Genomic DNA, 23711 nt, shown 5'->3' with positions numbered 1-23711 from the left:
TCTCCATTGGCTTCAGTACTATGTGAAATTAATTAAAGTCACGCGTGGCTGCTTCCTGGTGTTGTTTCAGATCCTTTGGCATGTACAGAAAACTCTGTTTAAAATGTGCTAATACTGAACCTCAACCATTTATATTCAGCCTCACATATAAAATAAATCAGAGAAAAATAAAATTACTTAATTGATTTGCCAGAATATGAATATGCCTTTAAGCAAGTCCTGGACGATGTAAATTCCTACACGAGGAAGCTCAATTTTGCTGCCAATTTTCTTTATTCTAATTTGAGCCAAGAAATATTTTTAGATAAAGTACTTTTTGTGTTAGAGCAGTAAATTTTTAAACAGGGATAGAAGCCCAGATAGAACACAATGTTGTGTATGTTGCAAAGAAAAGAAAAATCTCATTCATTTCTATAGATGCATATCGGTGGTAAATTTTGGTCTGAAATTATTCTGTATTGGAAATGTTACTCATTTGGTTTACATTTGAATATGCTTTTTAAATTGCATAGCTCTGGATTTACAAACCATTGATAAAACTATATATTTTTCTGATTAGTTTTAACTTGGATACATTTTCATGTTGTTGCATAATTATCTACTATAATTTATAAATCAATATGTATATAATCAATAATTAGATGTTACAAATTCATTTGTACATTTTAGTACTTGATGTTTTGGTTACTGCACAAACTGAATCATCACACCGGAAGGTGTGGTGTAGGATGTTTCGATAGGGAGAAGGTGTTTCCTTATATATCAAAAATATATATGTTTGCATAATTGGCTGGATAACTGTCCTCGGAGAGTAGTTAATGATGGTTTACAGTCATGCTAGAAGGATATAACAAATGGGGTTCCAGTGGGGATCAGTTTTGGGACAAGTTCTGTTCAATATCTTCATCAATAATGTAGATAGTGGCATAGAAAGTACACTTATAAAGTTTGCAGATGGTACCAAGCTGGGAGGGATTTCACACATACAGAATGGGAAGTGACTGCTTAGGAAGGACTAATTCAGAAAGAGAACTAGGGGTCATAGTGGGCCACAAGCTAAATATGAGTCAACAGTGTGACACTGTTGGGAGAAGAACAAAACCAACAACAACCCAAAAAGCAAACATTATTCTTAGATGCATAGACACAAGAAGTAATTCTTCTGCTCTACTCTATGCTGAGTAGGCCTCAGCTGGAGTACTGTGTCGAGCTCTAGAAACCACATTTCAGGAAAGATTTCAGGAGAAACTGAAGAGGGTCCAGAAAACATGGGCATTAACCAACATGACTAAAGGTCTGGAAAACATTACCTATGAAAGAAGACTGAAAGAAGTGGGTTTGTTTAATTTGGAAAAGAGACCGACTGAGAGGAGACATGATAGCAGCTTTCAAGTACAGGCAGTCCCCGGGTTACGTACAAGATAGGGACTGTAGGTTTGTTCTTAAGTTGAATCAGTATGTAAGTCGGAACTGGCGACCAGATTCAGCCGCTGCTGAAACTGATCAGTTTCAACAGCGGCTGAATCTGATGCCAGTTCTGACTTACATACAGATTCAACTTAAGAACCCCAGGCGTTCCCAAGTCAGCTGCTGCTGAAACTGATCAGCGGCTGATTCCAGGAAGCCGGGGGCAGAGCAACTCTGCCTCGGGCTTACTATAGTCAGCCGCTGGTCAGTTTCAGCAGCGGCTGACTTGGGGACACCTGGGGCAGAGCAGCTGGGGTCCTGCCGGGTTAGTCCAGTAGCGCCGAGAAGCGTCGCTGTGGGACCAACCCAGCAGCACCCCATCTGCTCTACCCCAGGCGTCGTGGGCAGAAAGGCCTGGTCTGCTGGGGAATGGGGGGCACTAGCTGCGCCCCCCCTCCCCAGCAGACCAGGGAGACGCGGAGCAAAGCCATGGAGAACGCCCGCAGCGGGACAGCCCAGACACACCGCAGCTGTCCCGCTGTGGACGTCCTCCGAGGCTTTGCTCCCCATCTCCTTGGTCTGCTGGTCAGACCAGGGAGACAGGGAGCAAAGCCTCGGAGGACGCCCGCAGCGGGACACCCCAGGCGCACCGCAGCTGTCCCGCTGCAGGCATCCTCCGAGGCTTTGCTCCCCGTCTCCCTGGTCTGACCAGGGAGACGGGGAGCAGCTTTTCTCACCCCGGAGAACGTGGGCGGCGGGACCGTGGCACATCTGGGAGTCCCGCCGCTCCCGTCCTCTGGGGCAAGAAAAGCCCCGTTCGTAACTGCGGATCCGACATAAGTCGGATCCGCGTAACTCGGGGACTGCCTGTACGTAAAAGAGTGTTACAAGGAGGAGGGAGAAAAAGTATCCTCCATAACCTTTGATGATAAGACAAGAAGCAACGGGGAAAACTTCCTAATTGTCAGGGTGGCTAAACACTGAAATAAATAGCCTAGGGAGAGACATTTGAGAGTTGTAAGAGCAGATTAAACAGACCTCTATCAGGAATTATCTAGATGGTGCTTGCTCCTCCTGTGAGGGCAGGGGATGGGATCTGATGACCTCTGAGTTTTTTCTAGTTCTAATATTTTATGTTTCTAGAAGATATCCACTATATACGTGCAACACTGGGAGGGTTATGGTGATTGGTGACTCCCTTTTAAATCAGACAGAAGAATCCATCTTTAGCCCTGATCTGACATCCTGGAGGGTGTGGGGCCTGCAATGGGCCCATATCTGAAATGTTATGGAAGGACTGCTGAGTGTCATCTGGCCCTTTAGACTGTTATCTTATGCTGCTTGCTCATGTCAGTACTTATGATAATGAAATATATGACCCTGAACAGATCAGAAGAGACTCTGGGACTCTTGGAATGATGGTGAAAGAGTCGGGGGCACAAATGATATCCTTGATCCTTCCAGTCTAGGATAGGGATCTGAGCAAAGGCAGACATATTTGATGGATCAGGAGACGGATGCCCAAGTAAAAGTTCAATACATGAAAATCTGGATGAAGAATCAGAATCTGTTGAGAATATGGGAAATTGCAGCATGGAGAAAGGAGAGGGAAAAAGAAACATAGAGCAGAAATCTAATAAACATCTTAGATGACTGTATACTAGTGCAAGGAGTATGGGAAGGAATTTAAAAATACTAGTGAATCATCATTAATATGGTATAATTGGGATAATTCACATGACTGAAATATTGATATAAAATATACAGTGTGTTCAAGGGAAGCCAGGAAAAAGAGAGTAGATGTTTCCTTGTATATCAAAATATATGGCTGTGTCTACACTGGCACCCTTTTCCGTAAAAGGGATGCTAATGAGACACTTCGGAATTGCAAATTCTGCAGGGGATTTCAATATCCCCCGCGACATTTGCATGAACATAGCTGCCACTTTTTTCAGGCTCGGGGTTTTGCCGGAGAAAAGTGCCAGTCTAGACGGGATCTTGCGGAAAATAAGGGATCTTACGGAAAAGGGCTTATTTTCCGCAAGATCCTGTCTAGACTGGCGCTTTTCTCCGGCAAAACCCCGATCTGGAAAAAAGCAGCAGCCATGTTCATGCAAATGCCGCGGGGGATATTGAAATCCCCTGCGGAATTTGCAATTCCGAAGTGTCTCATTAGCATCCCTTTTACGGAAAAGGGTGCCAGTGTAGACCCAGAGGTTGAGATAGAAGTGGGAGGTAGACCTGTTGATCTATGTCTGGGTAAGGATATATGGGATAGAAAATAAGGGTGATGACATGGCAGGGTGTCTACTATAAACCACCTAACAAGGAAGAAGAGAAGGCTGAGACTTAAAAAACCAATCAACCAAACAAACAAAATCCATCCCCTCCTCAAAAATAAAAAAAAAAAACAGAAAAACAAAACCCCACCAACCCTATCTGCCATAATCATCCAAACACAGGACTTGGTGAAGATAGGGATTTTCAACTGTTCGGACAACTTTGGGAAAATAATATAGCAGGGTATGGTTTATTCAACAAATTATTGGAATACATTGAAGACAACTTTTTATTATAGATGGTGGAGAAAATGAATAGGAAAGAGAATATCCTGAATTTGATTTTGACAATTAGGGAGGCACAAGTTGAGAAACGATAAGGTTGAAAAAAGTGGCCTTTTTAAAAAAAAATATCCCCTGCTTATAGACTGCTGCCGTGTTCTTTCAAAAGTAAATTGAAAGAATGCAGCAGTTTTTTCTGACCACGGAAAACCTTGTTTTATGAGAAATAACACCTTTTTCGAAAGTGCTCTTTCGAAAAAAGGCTCCATGTAATGCAAACTGTACTTTTTCAAAAAAAAAGCATCCAGGCTGCCTGGGTGCTCTCTTTCGAAAAAGCAGCTTGCCTTTTCAAAAGTACTGGTTGTAGTCTAGATGCTCTTTTTAGAAAGAGGCTTTTTCAAAAGTACCTTTCGAAAAAGCCTCTCTCAAAAGAGGCTTGCAGTCTAGACGTAGCCAAAATGAACATATTGTCCTATATTTTCTGTTTTCCCCACATCAATACTAGTGGGTCCTGCTGCTGACTGGTTCCCTGCTTGCCAACCGCCTGCCAACCAACAGCAAATGGGTGGCTCCAAAGGCTGACGATGGGGGTGGCTGTGCAAGGTTGGTGGTGAAGCAAAGGTGCAGTGTGTGGACACTGCCCCTGCAGGTGTGTCAGCCAGAGCTGTCCTGCCCATAGGATGGTTTGTGGTGGTTGCCCCAGACCTTGCTTTGGGGGTCCCAGCTTCAGAGGAACATGGGGCCTGGGTGGCCGGGAGGCTGGCAACAGTGCTACTATCCCCACTCTGCTCCACCTCACTGGCTCCTGGCATCACTCAAGAGAGGAGGGGCAGGGAGTTGGGACAAAGGGTGTGAGCTGTTCTGTTTCAAGGGGGTAATGGCTGTTAGCTGTAGTAGTTGGTAACATCATGTCTCTGCTGCCCACCCATTGGCTCTTTACATGCTCCCCCGTGCTCTGTCTTCTCCCTGTTTTATCCCTTCGCCTCCTCCCCCAAGCTGTGCTGTTCCACCATATCCCCCCAGAGAGGCATGTCCCACTCCCAGCACTTTGTGGAGAACCAGGCCTTGGTTGGAGCTCCAAGCTCATCCACAGCATGGCTCCTTCCTTCCCTCACTGCCACTGGCTGGGCCAATGCCTTCAGGAAAATCACAAATTTGGGGGGAAACAGTTTCAAGCCTGTTCATTCTCCAAATCTGTAGGCTCCACAGCAGACCCTGGGCAGGGACTTAACACCTTCACAGATACACTGGCCTGTGCTAACAAAGTCACACAAATGAAAACCGATATTGTCAGCTCAGTTGCTATCCTATCCCTTAGAAACTTCTCAGTTTGGTATAGTTAATGGAATCTTCTCTGAAAGAATCTAGGGCTGGGAAAAGAAGGATTTTATGCAGGTCAGGAATGATAGACAATAAAAGGCAGCTTGAAAAGGAATCTCATATCACAAATGCCTTGTGTCTCTAGCCCCTCATTTTTGTGAGCAAATTATTATTATTATTATTTTATAAAAACTTATAAAACTAGTTAGATAAATTGAGAATTTTGCTTATATGTGTTAAACACTATGGTTGGATTATTTAGTCACAAGTGTCTCAGCCAACTGGGATATCTAACATTAAGAAAAAATAGGGTACCTCTTAAAGATGTAGAAACAGAAATAATCATTGGCCATCAGCACTTGTACCTGGGTCTAACTCTGCTGTAATCAATGTAATCTTTAGGTAAAATTCTTCCGGTGAAATACCTTTGATAGAAAATACTATGTTTACTGCAGTAACGACAGTTGCTCTTCTTGCTATTTCAGGATCATTCAGAATGTATTGCTTCCAGTTTTTGACACCATCAGTCTGAGCAAACTACTCTTTAATGTGCTTTATAATGTTTTTTCCCTCATCCCAAAGCATCTTAGCAGACACAGGGAGCAGTACAGTGTCACCATTCATTTCTATTCATGTCCATGGCTTGTTCATACAGGAATCCTAGTCTGGTCACAATATGCATATGATGTCCCACCATTTCGTTGGTAGTTGACCTCAAGGTTTCACTGATCTTGTTTGCTTTTGTGTTGTTTTTTTTTGTCACCGTACCATGTGTTTGTCCTCTGCAGTGTTCCCCCATTCTAATTATTTACATTTGCAGCCAGTCCTGTACCCTGGTTTCATATCGTACTATTCTTTGAACTTCACTTTCTTTAAAATAAATCGTTCTTTATACATTATGTTCCAAACGACTGTTATTGGTACAGCCTCCAGCTATCTGGTGGGTGTTTCATTTAATGCAGCTGAATCCAGACCAGAGAGTAATGCTGTTATGTGCACTGGTTTGATACAATTTCACTTTGGTACCAGATGTAATGATGAAATTATGGATGGATAAAAACCAAATTCTACACAGTACCTAAAAAACATCTAAATTTAATTCTTCCTTGGTGGAACTGGTTAATCTTCCTAGATATTTATAAAATTTGCTTATTCTGTGACTTCTACACTGTTGAATTTATATGCTTTTTCTCTTGTACCTTTTCCAGTATACAGCCACCCTGTGTTACAACAAAGTTTGACTGTTGCTTAATTTTTGCACCCATTTTTGCCTTGCATTTTAACTCAACTTTTTCCATTAGTTGTTCATTATCACTGTCATGATGGACAATTTGTAGATTCCAACATCAATAAATTATCTTCTGTGGGTTTTTTTTTTTTTTTTTTACTGATAATTATATAGTCAATCTGATGTTTAGTTTGCCTTTCTGGTGAGTGCCATATTATCTTGTGCATATCTTTTGCAGGACGTGTTTTCTTCACAATATGCATCTCACAAGTTCTTCAACTTTCCTCATTATCATTTTTAATGTTGTCTAGGTATGGCTAAGTCCAACAGAAACAATAACTTTTGATGGAAGTTAACTAGCACATGTAATTGCAACATGGGCATGTAATTTTCTACCTAGAACTAAACAGGTGTCACAACAATATATGCTGTATGTTTCTAAAGTTTCAAATAGTAATTCAAATCCTATTTATTGTTCCCAAGAGAAGAACAAATGATGAATAAGACAAGTTATTTGTCATAAGAATTTTCACATTAGTTCCTACAAATATTGACATTACTAAAAATAATAAAAGGAAGATCTTTTTCACAAACAGAAACTGATCTAATAAAAGATATTTCCTCGCCCACTTTGACATTAATAGAGATGCTGCCATTTTGGATATAAGCAGCATTAAAGCCAAATTTAAAATAACACAATTTCAAGGGGTTTTATTATGACATGAAATAAAACTTGAATTTATACAACTAATTTGAGCACATATTTGTTATATTGATACTGAGGAATATAGACAGAATTGGTTATATCTTTTATATGTTGTTAAGATAAAATCAGACTTCTGTAGGGTTTTTTTGTTTTTGTTTTATTTGTTTTTACTTTTTTAAAGTGCAGGAACTTGATCATTTTCATAGAATCATAGAATAGAAGGACTCAGTACTGTCTAGACCATCCCTGATAGACATTTTTCTAACCTACTCTTAAATATCTCCAGGGATGGAGATTCCACAACCTCCCTAGGCAATTTATTCCAGTGTTTAATCACCCTGACAGGAACTTTTTTCTAATGTCCAACCTCTCTTGCTGCAGTTTAAGCCCATGACTTCTTGTTCTATCCTCAGAGGCCAGGAAGAACAATTTTTCTCCCTCTTCTTTGTGATACCCTTTTAGATATCTGAAAACCGCTATCATGTCCCCTTTCAATCTTCTCTTTTCCAAACTAAACAAGCCCAATTCTTTCAGTCTTCCTTCATAAGTAATGTTCTCTAGACCTTTAATCATTCTTGTTGCTCTTCTCTGGACATTCTCCAATTTCTTCACATCTTTCTTGAAATGTGGTGCCCAGAACTGGACACAATACTCCAGCTGAGGCCTAATCAGAGCAGAGTAGAGCAGAAGAATGACTTCTTGTGTCTTGCTGACAACACACCTGTTAATGCATCCTAGAATCGTGTTTGCTTTTTTTGCAACAGCATCACGCTGTTAACTCATATTTAGCTTGTGGTCCACTATAACCCCTAGATCTCTTTCTGTTGCACTCCTTCCTAGACCGTTGCTTCCCATTCTGTATGTGTGAAACTGATTGTTCCTTCCTAAGTGGAGTACTTTGTATTTGTCCTTATTAAACTTCATCCTGTTTACCTCGGACCCTTTCTCCAATTTGTCCAGATCATTTGAATTTTGACCCTGTCCTCCAAGGCACTTGCAGCCCCTCCCAAATTGGTATCATCTGCAAACTTAATAAGTGTACTTTCCATGCCGATATTTAAATCATTGATGAAGATATTGAACAGAACCGGTCCCAAAACAGACCCCTGTGGAATCCCACTTGTTATATCTTTCCAACAGGATTGTGAACCATTAATAACTACTCTCTGAGAACAGTTATCCAGCAGTTATGCACCCACCTATAGTAGCCCCATCTAAGTTGTATTTGTCTAGTTTATTGATAAGAATATCATGCAAGACGGTAACAAATGCCTTACTAAAGTCTAGGTATTCCACGTCTACTGCTTCTCCCTTATCCACAAGACTCGTTATCCTATCAAAGAAAGCTATCAGATTGATTTGACCTGATTTGTTCTTTACAAATCCATGCTGGCTGTTTCCTATTACCTTACTGTCTTCCAAGTGTTTGCAGATGATTTCCTTAATTACTTGCTCCATTATGTTTCCTGGCACTGAAGTTAAACTGACTGTTCTGTAGTTTCCTGGGTAGTTCTTATTTCCCTTTTTATAGATGGGCACTATATCTGAACTTTTCCAGTCTTCTGAAATCTCTCCTGTCTTCCAAGGTTTTCCAAAGATGATAGCTAAAGGCTCAGATACCTCCTCTATCAGCTCCTTGAGTATTCTAGGGTGTATTTCATCAGGCCCTGGTGAATTGCAGACATCTAACTTTTCAAAGTGATTTTTAACTTGTTCTTTTTTTATTTTATCTTCTAAACCTACCCCCTTCCTACTAACGTTCACTGTTAGGCATTCCTTCATCAGACTTCTTGGTGAACACTGAAACAAAGAAGTCATTAAGCATCTCTGCCATTTCCAAGTTTCCTGTTACTGTTTCTCCCTCCTCACTGACCAGTGGGCCTACCCTGTACTTGGTCTTCCTCTTGCTTCTAATATATTTATAGAATGTCTTTTTGTTTCCCTTTATGTCTATAACTAGTTTGAGCTTGTTTTGTGCCTTTGCCTTTCTAATCTTTCCTGTAGATTAGATTGCTTCTTCGTATTATGAATCTCCACTGATTCCTAAGTGTTCCAAGAGTCGTCTTATTGATTTGTATTTAAATTCCACATAGCATAGTATTAAGATCATGAATGTGGAAAACAATCATAGCTTGTTAGAGACTATAGTAGGCATGTAGAATATGTTTATTCTGTTGATAATATTGTGCTTGAATTTAGTGCTTTTAATCCATAGATATCAAGGTGCTTTATTAACAGATTATCCCCATTTTAGAGATAGGAAGATGGAGACATAGGTGTGATAAGACTCACCACAGTCACACAGCTGTTGAGTGGCAGAGTTGGGAATGTAAGTCAGGCCCTATTAACTGGGGTATAATATCTCCCTTGCTGTAGCTCAGAATCAGGATTTATAACCAAAAGCTGCAAGTGGCTGTCTAACTTGTAGTTGTGCATAAGAGCTTAAGGTTCTCCTTTGAGTGGTATCCCTGTGGGTGTTCCATTCAGTTCTCAGTATGTCCTCGCACCGGGAAATCTGAGATTTTTGCCTAGCAAGTGCCTTCCCATGCCACTCATGTGCAGTAGCCTTCTCACATTGTTTTCTTCTGTTGGCTGCACACATGGTGCGAGTATACCTCAGTTCCTTTTCTACCATCCTCGGCAGAAGAAGTCACAGTCGTGCTCTCCTTTCTGACTGAAAAAATAAAGATAGTGCTGTTAGTTTATAGTTGGTGAGCAGTTTTAGTCTGTTTATAGTTAGTATAACTAGTTCTTCTTGATTAAAAAAACAAACAAACAACAAAAATGCTTCTTCAGTGTTCCTCTGTTTTTTTCCATTCTTTCAAGTTTTTGGAACCCTTCAAGTTCTATTGTTCTAAGTTCTCCTTGTTTTAAAAAATGTGACTCATGCAGGGACTCAGTGCCGACATCTGACGGGCACACTTCCTGCATAAAATGTCTAGGCAAAGGCCATGTGGTGCACAAATGCCCATACTGTCAGAACATGACAACCAGAGCCAGGAAAGACTGCAAAATGAGACTCAAGAATCTCCTATGGGAAAAATCCCTGCAACCACTGGAGGATAAGTCTCCTGAACCAGCAGAGCAGCTGACCTCTCAAAAGAGGCCTAATTCACTGTCTTCAAGAGTCTCTTGTGTGTTCCAGGTCTCCCTTGCATAGTGTTAGAACCTCCACATCCCAGACCACCCTTTTACCGGTGCAGTCTATTTCCAGTACTACAAAGAAGAAAATGGCACCCTCCAAGAGAGCAGAGTCGAAACTGAAGAGGAGTTCTGTCTCCTTTGTACTAACCGGTGCCATATCTTGATCAGCACTGACAAGACCAGATATGCCACCACCCCCAGCACCTATGGGCACCTCGACACCAGGTGAACATGCCACTTTACAACATCTGGAACTGACACACACACCAGCACTGGAGCCAAAGAAGGCTTCCCATAAAACATGCCATGTAAATCGAGCACTGAAGCCCCATGCACCATCTCTGCCGTTGCTGAGCACACCTTTACCACCACGTTCTCCATGGATTCATCACCTCAGCCTGTACCAACAAGCTTCGGAACCTATTTCTTATTCTCTTACATCAGTCGGGCACTGCCCACGGCACTGGACAAAAGAGTAGGTTCTCTTTACAGCATTCCTCCCCATCGGGCTAAGTGACTTCAAGGCATTACACTCAGCACTGACCATCTCTCCCACCCACCCACCCACAATTTCCATGGTTTAATCACCCTTGACCTAACCCTCCACCTCAGTTCCAACTCTAGTGGCCCCCTTGTGAACCATGGAAACAATACTGCCCTCGTTTCTCCCACCAACATCGTCCACATGACATGCCAGTTTGCACACGAGAATATGGCAGTGCAGTCTCTGGCCATGACTACTCATTCCTCACCATCCATCCCATCCTCAACGCTCGCCTTCTGTAACAACCCAAGCTGAGCCAGCTGACGAGGATGATGACTTACATCACTCCAACTCAGACAGTTGCTCATCAGTTCCTCAGTCATTGTCTTCTCCAAATGAGGCTGTGTTCCAATCATCTTCCTCTCTACCTGATGATGACCTGAAACAATTTCACGACTTATTCAACTGAGTGGCTTAATCACAGGACCTTGTGCTGCAAGAGGTGCAGGAAAAACAACACAAGCTACTTAAGATATGTCAACCAGCGACATCCTCTAAGATAGAATTGCCAATCAATGAAGCTATAATGGAGCCATCAGAGGCACCTTGGCAAACACCAGTCTCTATTCGTCCTATTAATGGAAGAGCAGATAGAAAGTATCTTGTCCCAGGCAACGGTATGGATTTTCTCTTCTCACATCCCCATCCAAATTCATTGGTCATGGACTCCATCCATCATAGATCCAGACACCCTCAGTACAAGACCATGCCTCAGGAGTACAACTAGTTGGATATCTTTGGCAGAAAGGTCTATTACTCAGCCACTCTCCAGTTCCGAATGTCAAATTACACTCCTCTCCTGGCTAACTATGGGCACGCCAACTACATTAGGAGCTACTGCAAGACCTCTCTGAGGAAAAAAAGGCCCCAGCTCCAATCCACAATGAAAGAGGGCCAATCAATAGCATGAGCAGCCCTTTAGGCATCTATGGATGTGACTGACACAGCATCCAGGGCTCAAGCAACTGCAATAGTCATGCATAGGGCTTCGTGGTTGCAATCTTCTGGAGTCCCAAGAGAGTAACAGAAGAAGGTAGAAGACCTCCCCTTCAACAGGAACCAACTTTTTGCTCCCAAGATGGTCGAAATCCTACATTCAATGAATGACTCCCACCCCACATTGGGAACCTTAGGCATGTACACTCTGCCTACTAGAAGACACAGATATACTCCATACCAGAGAAAGAGACACTCTTACTACCAGAGAAAGCAACAGAGGACATATGACAACAGACCCAAATAACGCTCCAACAGAAGGAGGGCACAACACAATCAGTCACTCCAACAATCAATCTACTATGGCTAAACAGCAAATTTGAAAATGTGGTTGAGGGTCTGAGCGACCACGCCACCAATCCAGTGCATACTACCCCTATTTTCCATCACCGTTTGAGGCCCTTTTGTCACCAATGGGCCCACATCAGTACGGACAAGTGGGTCCTCGAGATCATGAATACTGACCACACAATCCCCTTTATGTCTATATCCCCTACAAAACCCCCCTTCCCTGTCCCTCTTCAGGGAACCCTCTCATGATCCCCTTCTATGAGCAGAGGTACAAAACCTACTCAGGGGCAGTAGAGCCGATACCTCCAGAATTTCAAGGAAGAGGATTTTATTCCAGCTATTTCTTAACTGCCAAGAAAACAGGTGGCTAGCAACCCATTTTAAATCTTAGGAAGTTCAACAAGTTCAGAATGGTGACTTTTGCAACTATTATACCTGCACTGGACAAAGTGGACTGGTTCTCGGCCCTGGACCTTCAGGATGCATATTTCCATATAACTATTCACCCTGCACATAGAGGTTTCTCAGATTTGTGGTGGGCAAGGTCCACCACCAATACCAAGTCCTCCCCTTTGGACTTTCCATGTCACCATGGGTATTTTCCAAAACTCTGGCCATGGTTATGGCATTCCTCAGGAGGCAGAACTTATTGGGGCATTCCTGGATACCATGATGGCCAGAGCCTACCTCCCAATACAGGGGTTCCACACACTATCCAACCTTATCAAGGGGGTCATACATATTCCCTTTATGACCGCATGCATATGTCTTCAGATTCTGGGTCACATGAAGGCTACTACCTTTGTTGTCTGCCTCACCAAACTACATGTGCACGACCTACAGACTTGGTTTGCAACCATTTATATTCCCAAACAGCACAGCCTTGCAAGATGTCTTATACTTCCACTACTAGTCCTCTAATCTCTCCAGTGGAGGACCTCCCCATGCAATCTCCTCTCAGGCATCCCTTTCCATCATTCAGATACATGAATTGTATTCACAACTGATGCATCACTACTGGCACACAAGGGAACAGCCATCTCCGTGCAGCGTATCTCCAAGTGGATTGCTAATTGCATATACACTTCCTAGCAACTTTCTAGGAGGTAAACACCACATATTTGCACAGCTCACTCCATCCGAGCAGTAGCCACATCAATGCTTTCCTGCATAATGTACTCCTCGCAGATATATATGAGCAGCAACATGGTTTTCCCATCACACCTTTGCACAGCACTATGCTCTACAGCAGGGACCTATACCTACCACCACTTTAGCTGATGTGGTCCTTGCCTCTTCTCACAACTGACTCCAACAATCACCACTCCAAGCAGTGGATACTACTAGATAGTCATCTGAGTGGCGCACCCACAGGGACACCACTTGAAGGAAAACTTACTCACCCTGCGAAGTAACAATGTTTTTTTGAGATGTGTCCCCATGGATGCTCCACTATTCTGCATGGGAGTCGGTTAAATGGTTTCTGGTAGAAAAGGAATGGAGGGACACTCAAGCTATGTATGCAGCCAATGGATGAAAACAATGCAAGATGACTACTGCACATGCATAGTGTGGGAAGGAACTGCTAGGCTAAAATCTCTGATTGCCAGAGAGAGGATGCACCGAGACCTTAGTGGAGGACCCCCAGGAACACACATCTCGAAGAACCATGGTTACTGCACAGGGTGAGTAACTTCTTTTTAAGAGTCACACTGCTACTCTGCTCCTGCAGTGGATTAGTATGTTCTTGGGATGGTGAAAATCAGCTGTGGGGCTGTGAATCACCTGGAAGCATTGCACCACAAGGTTACCCTTCCTGAAGGTAGTGAAGAAATTGTGTGTGGAAGGAAGATCTGGGCTCCAGGGAGCCAGTCACTTTCTTTGGCACAAAACAGATATGAAGCCAGTGTTTTGCTTTTCTTAGAGTTGTGAGTTATCTTTGGGAAAGACAACTGAAAACAGAGGAAAAGAAAAGGAAATCATACGGGGGCCAAACTTGTACACAATAAAATCTTCTTTCCCCTTTATACTATTTGCTTGAGCAAGTGGATTGAAGTATTGGAGAGCTGTTTCTCAGTCAATATCATACAGATTTCTTTTTCCTTTATGTTGTTTTATTTCACCTCAAACATTTGATGTTTTTGTTGGCCATGCTAATTAAAAAATTATCCTCAAGTACAATTTCTGAGATGAGTTCTTCTCATGAAACTACTAATTGTCTCAACATATTTCTTAAGTTTTGCAGTATGCTGCTTATTATTGGTCTCATCACAGGATTCAGATTCGTTCCTCCCTTCCCCCCAAGTTAGCATGCCTAGATTGCATTTATTGGACACTGAAGGTTTCTGTGCAATTGGGGGCCCATAGAGGCTTTCCCAATGCATTGCTATCCTACCGCCAACATTCTGAAGGGTTTACTCCTCCCTAAGGATGTCAGTAAAGGTTGAACCTCTCTAGACCAGAGATCTCTGGTCTGGAAATATCCATCATCCAGCATGATTTTAGTTAGCCAGTCCACTTATCATGGGCAAGGCTGTTTCTGACCATCTCTTAAATTTTGCTTATAGCCACTGGTCCTACTTTTCAGTGTTCCATGCTGTTATTTAGCTCTGATTTACCCAATTATCCTCTAATAGCCCACTCAGAAGTGGGAGTCTTGGTAATGCTAGTAGACAATACTGACCTCTCATGATCCAGAAAACTCTCTGGTTGTTAAAAGAAGATATTGGAAGTGGTTATTCTTCTGACGTAGACATCTGAACTAATGACTAGATCTAGACCCTTAATTAATTTCCTATAGTCCGTCAATCACATATACATAAGCAACCACTTTTGATCACTACCTACCTTTTATCAGTCTATTGGCCCTTTTCATTCATTCCCAATTTACACACATGCCTTGTAATTTATGCACCATAAACCAGTGGTCTCTTTCCAGTGATTAGCCAATATTTAAAAGCAGGTTAAAATACATAGGTCTTGTAAAACCAGGACATCATTTTTTTCCCTCAAAGTTGGACAGAGTAATTATTTATCTAATATTTGAAGTATTAAATTAAATAATTACAACTAAACTTGTCATAAAATAATTGTACAAAGTAAAATTTGTGAAGCTCTATTCTTCCCTTGTTATTATCTATTCATTTACTTGCTAATTTGCAAAAGCATTTTATCTATTATTGCAAATTAGTGAGTATCTACTCTACTTCATTTCTGCTTTTCAAAGTCTTTAATTTATTGATATAAGGTTAGCTGTCTGTGTATGAATGTGCCCCAGATGTTAAGCAGTTCAGCTGCCAGTTAACTGCATAGTACAAAAATGTAACTTTTTATATTTTATCAATTGAATTCAAATCTGGTTCCAGCAATCTACATAATATATGTGTACAAAAATATCTGTATGAATGTGTATGTTTCTAGCTGAATATATATTCAATTGGAAATTAAAAAAAATATTAAGTTAGTTAGGATCTGGGAAATTTTAGACTTTCAGTGAATAACTCAATAAAATTTGAAATGGAAAAGAGATGATAGACTATTCAGCAATAAACATTAATGGGGAAAAAAGTCTTTAACAGCAGTCAGAGAATATACTATATGGAGTGCATACAAAATCATATTTAGAATAAAAATATGTATTACAGCCTTCTGATATCTTACATGATGAACAGCTTGTCTTTCTGTCAATTAGCTGAGCATTTTGGGAATTTAAGAGTATTTCTGATTCTGCTGGTATCAAACTAATATTTTGCTAAAAACATAATTTAAGATCTTCATGGGGTAGCTGTCTGTAACCGGAAAAACTTTAAAAAACAACAAATAGTCTAGTAGAACCTTAAAGACTAACAAAACATGTAAATGGTATCATGAGCTCTCCTGGGATCAACACACTTCTTCAGATGACAGGAGTGTACTTTAAATTAAATTAAATTAAATTAAATTAAATTAAATTAAATTAAATTAAATTAAATGTAGTTTTAAGATGTTGACAGAGCGATCACCTAGACCAAAAGATCACAAATTTGATTTTATTTAAATACTGTCTTTCCATTATGAGAGTTTTATTCTTCAAACACTAGACAGTGTATTTGTTTGAAGATGTCTATTTCTCTAAATTAAATGCCTGAAAAGTAAATGCTTAGAAATACTCCGTTGAATGTAAAGTTATGAAATGCAATTTATACTTGGAAAGCATATGAATTGTCAGAATGCTAGGAAACGTGGGTGAGGCTCTCTTTTCAGGTATTCTTTCCATTCTTTAGGGGGTTTTAATAAGGCATTTCATAAAGTTTTAGTCGGAGGAAACTAATGACTTAGGGAAAGCAAAAATCTGATGTCATAGATTGAAAGTTTGCAAACTAACAGAGTACAAAGATTCATAAGTGGAATTTGAGCCTTTTTGAGGGCTGCAAATAAGTTTTCACAGTGCCAGTATTGAACTTTTATCTAAACGATTCAGAAATGGGAATGAGATGTCTGGTGTTCAAATTTGCAGGTGATTACAGAACACAGATGAAAGGTAGTTAGATACTAAGGAGAATGTTGCCAAACAGTGAAGGGAATTAAGCTCTGTGGTTAATAAGTGCATCTGGAGAGAGAAATATTAGCAAAAGACACATTACATAATATATATTAATGGAAACCAAAGAGGGTAGAGGCTATAGTAATGGTATACAGTGGTTAGAAGGTAGAAGCTCAGTATGTGGGATCAGTAGCAAGAAAGGCTAATAAGGTATTGTGGTGTATAAATGGGGATTAGGTATAAATCAAGAGAGATAATAGTTCTACTCTGTAAAGCTCTTATAAAACTACACTTGGAATACTGTGTCCAGTACTGGGTTTTGAATTTTTAAAAAAAGTGATTCAGATTCTTGGGAAGGTACACAAGAAGTCAACATATGGGGATTAGTAGGTCTGTTTTGTGGCAACAGATTTTAAGAGTGGAACATGGTTAGCCTTTAAAAAAGGAAGAGTGAGAGGAGTTGATTAGAGTAAGTATGTAAAGGGCTTCTATTGACTGAGACCTTGGGGATAGACCTGTATAGATTACAAAAGGATGGCATAATGAGAGGTCTCACTCTGAATTTGCTCAAGGATAAGTTTGAGGGAGAGGGGAAGAGAGATACTGTTTCAGCAGTATGTACCACTGTGAGAAATGGCTGAAACAAGCATGACTGACAAAATTTAAGACAAACACAGATGTTTATTTGTGGGTGGAGGGTTGATTTTAATAGACTTAGAACTGTCCCGTACTCCTCAAGAGTAATGGCAATGGTAAAGGTCCTAGTGATTTCAACAGGATTAGGATTGCACCATAAGGCCTGGTCTATACTACATGGGAAGGTTGAAGTAAAATGTGCAACTCCAGCTATGTAAATTACTTAGTTGTAGTCAACATATCGTAAATCCCTATCCATACAGCGAGAGGATGATGGGAGCAAATGCTCCCATCGGCTTTCCTTATGCCTCACGAGGAGTAGGAGTACCAGCATAGACTGGAGCACCCTTTGTTTTTGATCTAATGGGTCTATACTACAGCTGCTAAATTGAACCCCAAAAGATCCACTGTGACAGCACTGATCTTCTGTGTAGTGTTGACGTGCTCTAACTGTATTATTGATGTTCTTGCTGTAAAGTAGGCTTCTTTTTTCTCTACTGGACTCTGCAACTTGACTGTTGCTTTTCTAGACATTTTTTCCTAAGTAATTGAAGATATTTATCAGCAGATATATGGAAATCCAAAATTTGAACCCAACAGGAAAGGTACTTTCAGACAGACAAGTGTAGCAAGACAAAAAAATCCAATATCATAGACAAGAATTGCAGCAAATAGTTGGCTGTTAATAACACTGTGCATATATAATACATACTGCATGCTCTGGGAGCAATGAGCTCTTTCATGTGTTATGCCTATAATTTTGTCTAAAGTGATCCATGATCTAGGACATGTAAGAAAATACAATTGAAAAATTGTTTCCTAACAAGAAATAGTGATTTTCAGTCAGCAGTACCTTTTATTTTCCACATATTAATGTTTCCCTTTACCTAATGCCTTTCTTAAAATATTTCTGGAAGCACCAAATATTTCCATAACTGATGCTTCAGCACAAGAAAATGAGAAGGAACTTATTGTTAGGAGCTGGCATTTAAAAATGAATACATCAACATTCACTACTAGTTAGTAACATCAAAAATGCCACACTCTCCCTTTTTCCTTAGCAGGTGAAATAACTGTGTGGAATCTCTGGGCAAATGTGGACTTCTTAATGGTGGCCACTGCATTCCTAGAAAATGTACCACCTATTCTGTAGCCCAGAATTCCATCGCTCCTATCTCCAAAGATCTGATGGGGGGGGGGGGGAGCAGTTTAATTTGGCTATTTGGGTTATTTTCACATATGAATATGGTGGTGATCACTAAACAGAAATAATGGAAAAGGTTAATTTCATTCTCTTATTCTTGTGGTATACCATGGTTAGTGGGACTGAGACACATGAACTCTATTTAAAACTGACCCATGACCATAGGAACTTATGTTTAAGATGGGATATTGGGTTTCTTTTCCCTCTCCCCTTAGGACAGGGATGAGTTAATTCTGGTCTGCAGGCCAGATCCAGTGCACAGGGTTAGTCCCTGGCAGCCCCCAATTCCATGTTTACCTGCACCTCCACAGGTATTGAGAATCACAGCTCTTGTTGGACGTGAATGCCATTTGCTGGCATCCTGGTCCACAATGCTTCCTGCCACTTGCATTGGCCGTGAACAGCGATTCGTTGCCAACCAGAGCTGTTGATATCTGCGGAGGTGCAGGTAAACAGAGTGGCGGCAGCCCACCAGGGGCTAACCTTGTAGGCTGCCTTTTTTATTGCCCACCCCTGCCTTTAGATGTAGGTAAGATTTGTTCTACATTGCTCATTTTCTGTAAACTAGTATTTTTCCAATCTGAAAAAAAATGAGTTTTATGAGTTTGTAGGATAGAACATATAATCAATATATGTTTCACTCTGCATATAGGAAATACTTTTATTAAATTGGGGTTGGAGAGTGTGTAGTGTCTAGAGCACTGGACTGGAACTCAGGAGACCTAGATTCTATTTTCAGCTCTTCCAGTGGCTTCATGGTGGCCTTGGCCAAGTCACTTCTCCCCAGGTGCCTTAGTTTCCACTGCAATGATACATTCTAAAGTGATGAGAGATTACCTGATGACTGAGTAGGCATTTTTATTATCAACTTCAACAGGAGTCTTGTCTGTTTTTAAGATGTGGGATCTGCCCCTAAAATCCTAACAATTTTAAATAATGACATGTATAATATCAGTTTTTTGAAGATATATAACTTGGTGTTTCTTTGCTTCTTTATTTTTTAGATGAGCTTTCAAATTCATCAGAAACCAGATTGTCTTTAGAAGATCTCTTCAAAAAAGAGTTCATAATTCATAATCCAGAAGCCAAATGGATTAATGGTAGGTGCATAATTGGTTTGAATGCAGATAGATACATTTTTATCATAACTAGAGATGCTGTCATTAGTAAAGCTGTGAGAAAATCATAAAGAAACACTGGTTCATTAGAAGTTTTGTCATGTTTGCAGTGTGTTACTAATTTTTAATATAGGCTCTATATAAATATCTAGTAACTTAGGTATTAAATGCCTAGGCACTACATATGGGGTTTGATCTAAATAACCTGTGATTTGCAAGGCATTTTAATTGTATCAGCAGTTTCATATCATTTGTGTGAACCTTTACCAATATTCCAGAACTCTCTTAAAACTGAACTTTGTGAACTCACAAGAAAACCAGGTTATTGAAAGAACAGGTTTATTCAGCTCTGAACATCAGGTTTCACAAATAGTTATGACACACAACACATTTCAGGTTGAATGTGAGGAAATGTCTGTACATGGAGTCCTGTTTAAATGCTTTGAGAAATGTTTATACTGTTCTAAAAATAATATGTGGTGTTACTTGTGTCACCTGAAAAGGCATTTAAGTCCTCTCATTGAAATCCTTATTATGATTTTCTTGATAAGATACAATGTTTCACATTCTTTCTGCTAGCAAGAAGTTTTCAAATAACATCCTTTCTTTCTTTGTGTCATCATAATTGTGTAGCATTCGAGGTGTTATAATCAGAGGAATAAAAATAGATTTGGTGTAAAATACTGTATTTGAAGAAGAGTTATGAGACTAGAAAATCTTATGTGATTATAAGTTAAGTGCAATCTTGAATGGTTTATCCTTCACATTTTAAGATAAGGTATTTAAAGATTCCAAAGCTATCTTTCATGAAGGAATCAGCAAGAATTAGAAGCACTGATTGGCTGGTAAAAGGGCACTAATAAACTTAAACTTGACAACTTTCTCTGGAGACTGAGGTAGGATTGCCCCTCCCAAGTGAAAGTTCGTAGTGTGTTTTGCTTCTGAGAAGGAAATAGACAGGGAAGGTGGACTCATTCACAAAGTGAAGCATTCGGAGAATCTCCTCTTTTGAGGGACCAACACTTGTCCTTGTTCTGCCTTCCCCAGGCCCTTCCATTTATGGGAGGTTGGCCTACACAATAGCACTAAACTGGAACTACTGTATTCATGGGAATTCCTAGTGCATTTAGCTCTGAATAGGTGCACAAAAGAGAAGATGGAGTCTTGCATTGTCTCACCCTCCATCCTACTTTGCCATGTTCGTTCAATTCCAATTACCTTACTCTATGATGAAATTAATCTCCTCTATAAAATATTGATTACACTCTTTTCCTGTGAATGAGATTGAATAACTCTCGTTCACGGCAAACACATGTTTTGAGCAGCCAGCACATGACTGCAGCTAATTGAGGAAAAATGTGTTTTGGGTGAAAATTATGTTTCATTGAACCATAGATACAGAGAATACTCATGATACAAATAGTGCAGCAGTAACATAACATAACCGGGACAGTGAAGTCTATCTTCAAAAAGTGCTCATGATACCAGCAAAAATCAATGGCCTAATGGAGACAGGGTATTCTCTCCTTGTGCTTTCACAAGTAATCACATGTGCATGTAAATACAAAATTGATTTTGCATGTGGACTTTGTCATACTCTGTTAACCAAAATTACACTGGTAACAGAATTAGCCTTTAAATTGTTTCTTTACTTACTGGAGGTGATCCTTGGTACAAGTTTCATTGTCAGTACAATTCCCTTGTTAGTGAACAAATATTAAATATTTCTTGTCTAATTATCTTACTAGGACTTAATGTGTACAGTGTAGCTCTGATATATGAAAATAATCGTTTATTTCTAAAACCAAGGGTAACCTAAGGTTCTAAAGTGGCATGGATTGAGTTTGAGTTCTATTAAATAATATTTGTATAAATGCAGGCTTGTGCATTGTCAGTTTGATTTCATTCCTCTAGTAGTCCATATTCAGGAATATCTCCCCTTGACTGCACTGGTGTTTCACTGAAGGAAAGATTAAAATAATAAATGCTTGCTTAACATGCAGGCTTCTTCAGAGAAAACTCTTGCTCTGGAAGTGGGACTGATCTTAAAGCATACTTAATGAAAGTTAATTGATGGAATAATCAGAAAATGCAGGTATCATGGATAAAAATGCAAACAAAATCAGAATCTGATTTTGGTTGCATGGGCATGGGGGAGGGTGGCTTTCTTTATTTATTGAGTAGGTTCGTACAAGAGGTTGTCTAAAAAAAATATGGGTATAGTTGCTAGGTTTAATTGATTATTTTTTGTTAGCATATATCAGAAGCACCAATGATTCTTCAGATAGGCTCTTCTGTTTTCTATATTATTTTTAGTAACTAAAATTAATATATTTCAAATGCAGAACAAGAGGGAGACCTAATTAGCGACTTCTCTTTCTCCTTTTGTTTTTTAAAAGACATATTCTTCATCCAAGTGTTGATCTCCTCACATTTTAACACTCAAGTGATGGATATACATGGTCAATGAGATGTACTTCTAGGTGTCACAGTGTATTGTTGCAGTGAGGCTTTTATTCTCTCTCAAAAATTGAAGAGAATGGAAGGCAGGATAATTTTGTGTTATTGGTGAAGGGTTTGGAGGAAGAGGAGAAGTTGCTCATCACTATTCCTGAGGACCTCTTGAGGAAAATGATTGTACACACTGTAGTGTCAAACAATTTAAGGCTAGATCTTGTGCCTAGATCCATTTTAAATAACCTGATTATAGTGGTATGGCAGTTAGGATTTCATCACAGCTTCTGTTTAATGGTTGATATTTGTACATCCTCTAAAATCAGCATGCTTAGGCAAGTCCTTTCAAATGTGGTAGGCCTCCAAAAGGGCTAGCACAGGGGAAAAGGCACAAATTGAGGGCAATTTGAGCTAGGGGTCATGGAGATGTAAGTCCAGAAAAAATATCAATTTTTCAACAATTTTCTAGGTGGATGTTTTGGTGCAGAGCTAGAGATCAAACTATTGATGTGATGCAGGTCAAAATGGTCTTAGTTGTATTACCCAAGGTAGTGCATGCCATCCACTAAATCTTTGAAGGAACTCAAATGGAGTATTGGATCTAAAAAATGTATTTTTTTATGGTGTTCATGCATCAATATCGGTGGGATAGGAACAGCAAGAGGATTTCTGTTCTAACCATATCATATGCTTGAAACTCAGCTCTTTCTGAAGTGCACCAAAATGTAAAGAGTTGCTCTACAGACTTGTGCCTCTGGAGTGTCTGAGCCACGTTCACTGTCTCTTGTGTGCATGCCAGGATTTGGAGAGCCTTTGCCAATTATAAAGGTTGGGCCTTATCTCTGATCAGGTGAGCTGGGTTTGAGGATGGGAGCAGGCAGCCAGGGCCCAACAAGGAAAGTCCTGCTGCTTTGGTTAGTCTTTAAAGTGCTACATTGTCCTGCATTTTGCTTCAGCTACCCCAGACTAACACGGCTACATTTCTATCACTGCTGCTTTGGGTGAGGAACTTTTAGAAATGACATTTGTCATGCACATCATAGGCTCTAAAGCACTGAGGAGAAGAATGGGAACATATGCTTTAAGCATGTCTACTCTTAAAAAAAGCTATCTGGGCAGTGCTGCAGTGGTGCTGCCATCATGTTTCAGTGTAGACAGTACTTATGTCAAGGGGAGAGGATCTCCTGCCAGTATAGGAAATCCACTTCCCTGAAAGGCAGCAACAAGTTCAACAGATTTTTTTTTTAACTACATCACTTAGGGTGTGGATTTTTCACACTGCTGAGCTACATAACTGGTTTGACCTAATTTTCTAGTGGAGAGCTGCTCATTAATTAATTAAATGTTTAACATGCCTTAGACCCTTTGTTTAAGGTCATACTACTCTCCAAAGGGAATTTTAATTTGGTGAGGACATTTGCACCTTTCAGGAGCTTTTCCCTTCATCCTCCTGCTATCCTTCCTGTTTAAATGGCTGGTCTACACTTAAAACTTACGTTGTCATAGCTACATTTGTCAGGGCTGTGTAAAGTCCACTCCCCTATGCCGAACTAACTTCTCCCTACCTGCTGCCTCCTGGG

At 40.2% G+C, this 23711-nt stretch overlaps 1 protein-coding gene across 3 annotated transcripts in view; it reads left to right on the top strand.

Annotated features, from left to right (window-relative positions):
* The window catches only part of DPP10 (dipeptidyl peptidase like 10), a 460866-nt gene that overhangs the window by 99947 nt on the left and 337208 nt on the right, over positions 1–23711 (top strand). For all 3 annotated transcript variants that reach the window (XM_075933252.1, XM_075933254.1, XM_075933251.1), the window contains one exon: positions 19564–19659. In XM_075933252.1, the coding sequence (XP_075789367.1) occupies positions 19564–19659 (96 nt within the window). The remainder of the gene's footprint in view (positions 1–19563; positions 19660–23711) is intronic.

The sequence above is a fragment of the Pelodiscus sinensis genome, chromosome 7 (genome assembly GCF_049634645.1).
Source record: "Pelodiscus sinensis isolate JC-2024 chromosome 7, ASM4963464v1, whole genome shotgun sequence".
Classification (NCBI taxonomy): domain Eukaryota; kingdom Metazoa; phylum Chordata; order Testudines; family Trionychidae; genus Pelodiscus; species Pelodiscus sinensis.
This window is presented reverse-complemented; position numbering and strand designations above follow the sequence as displayed.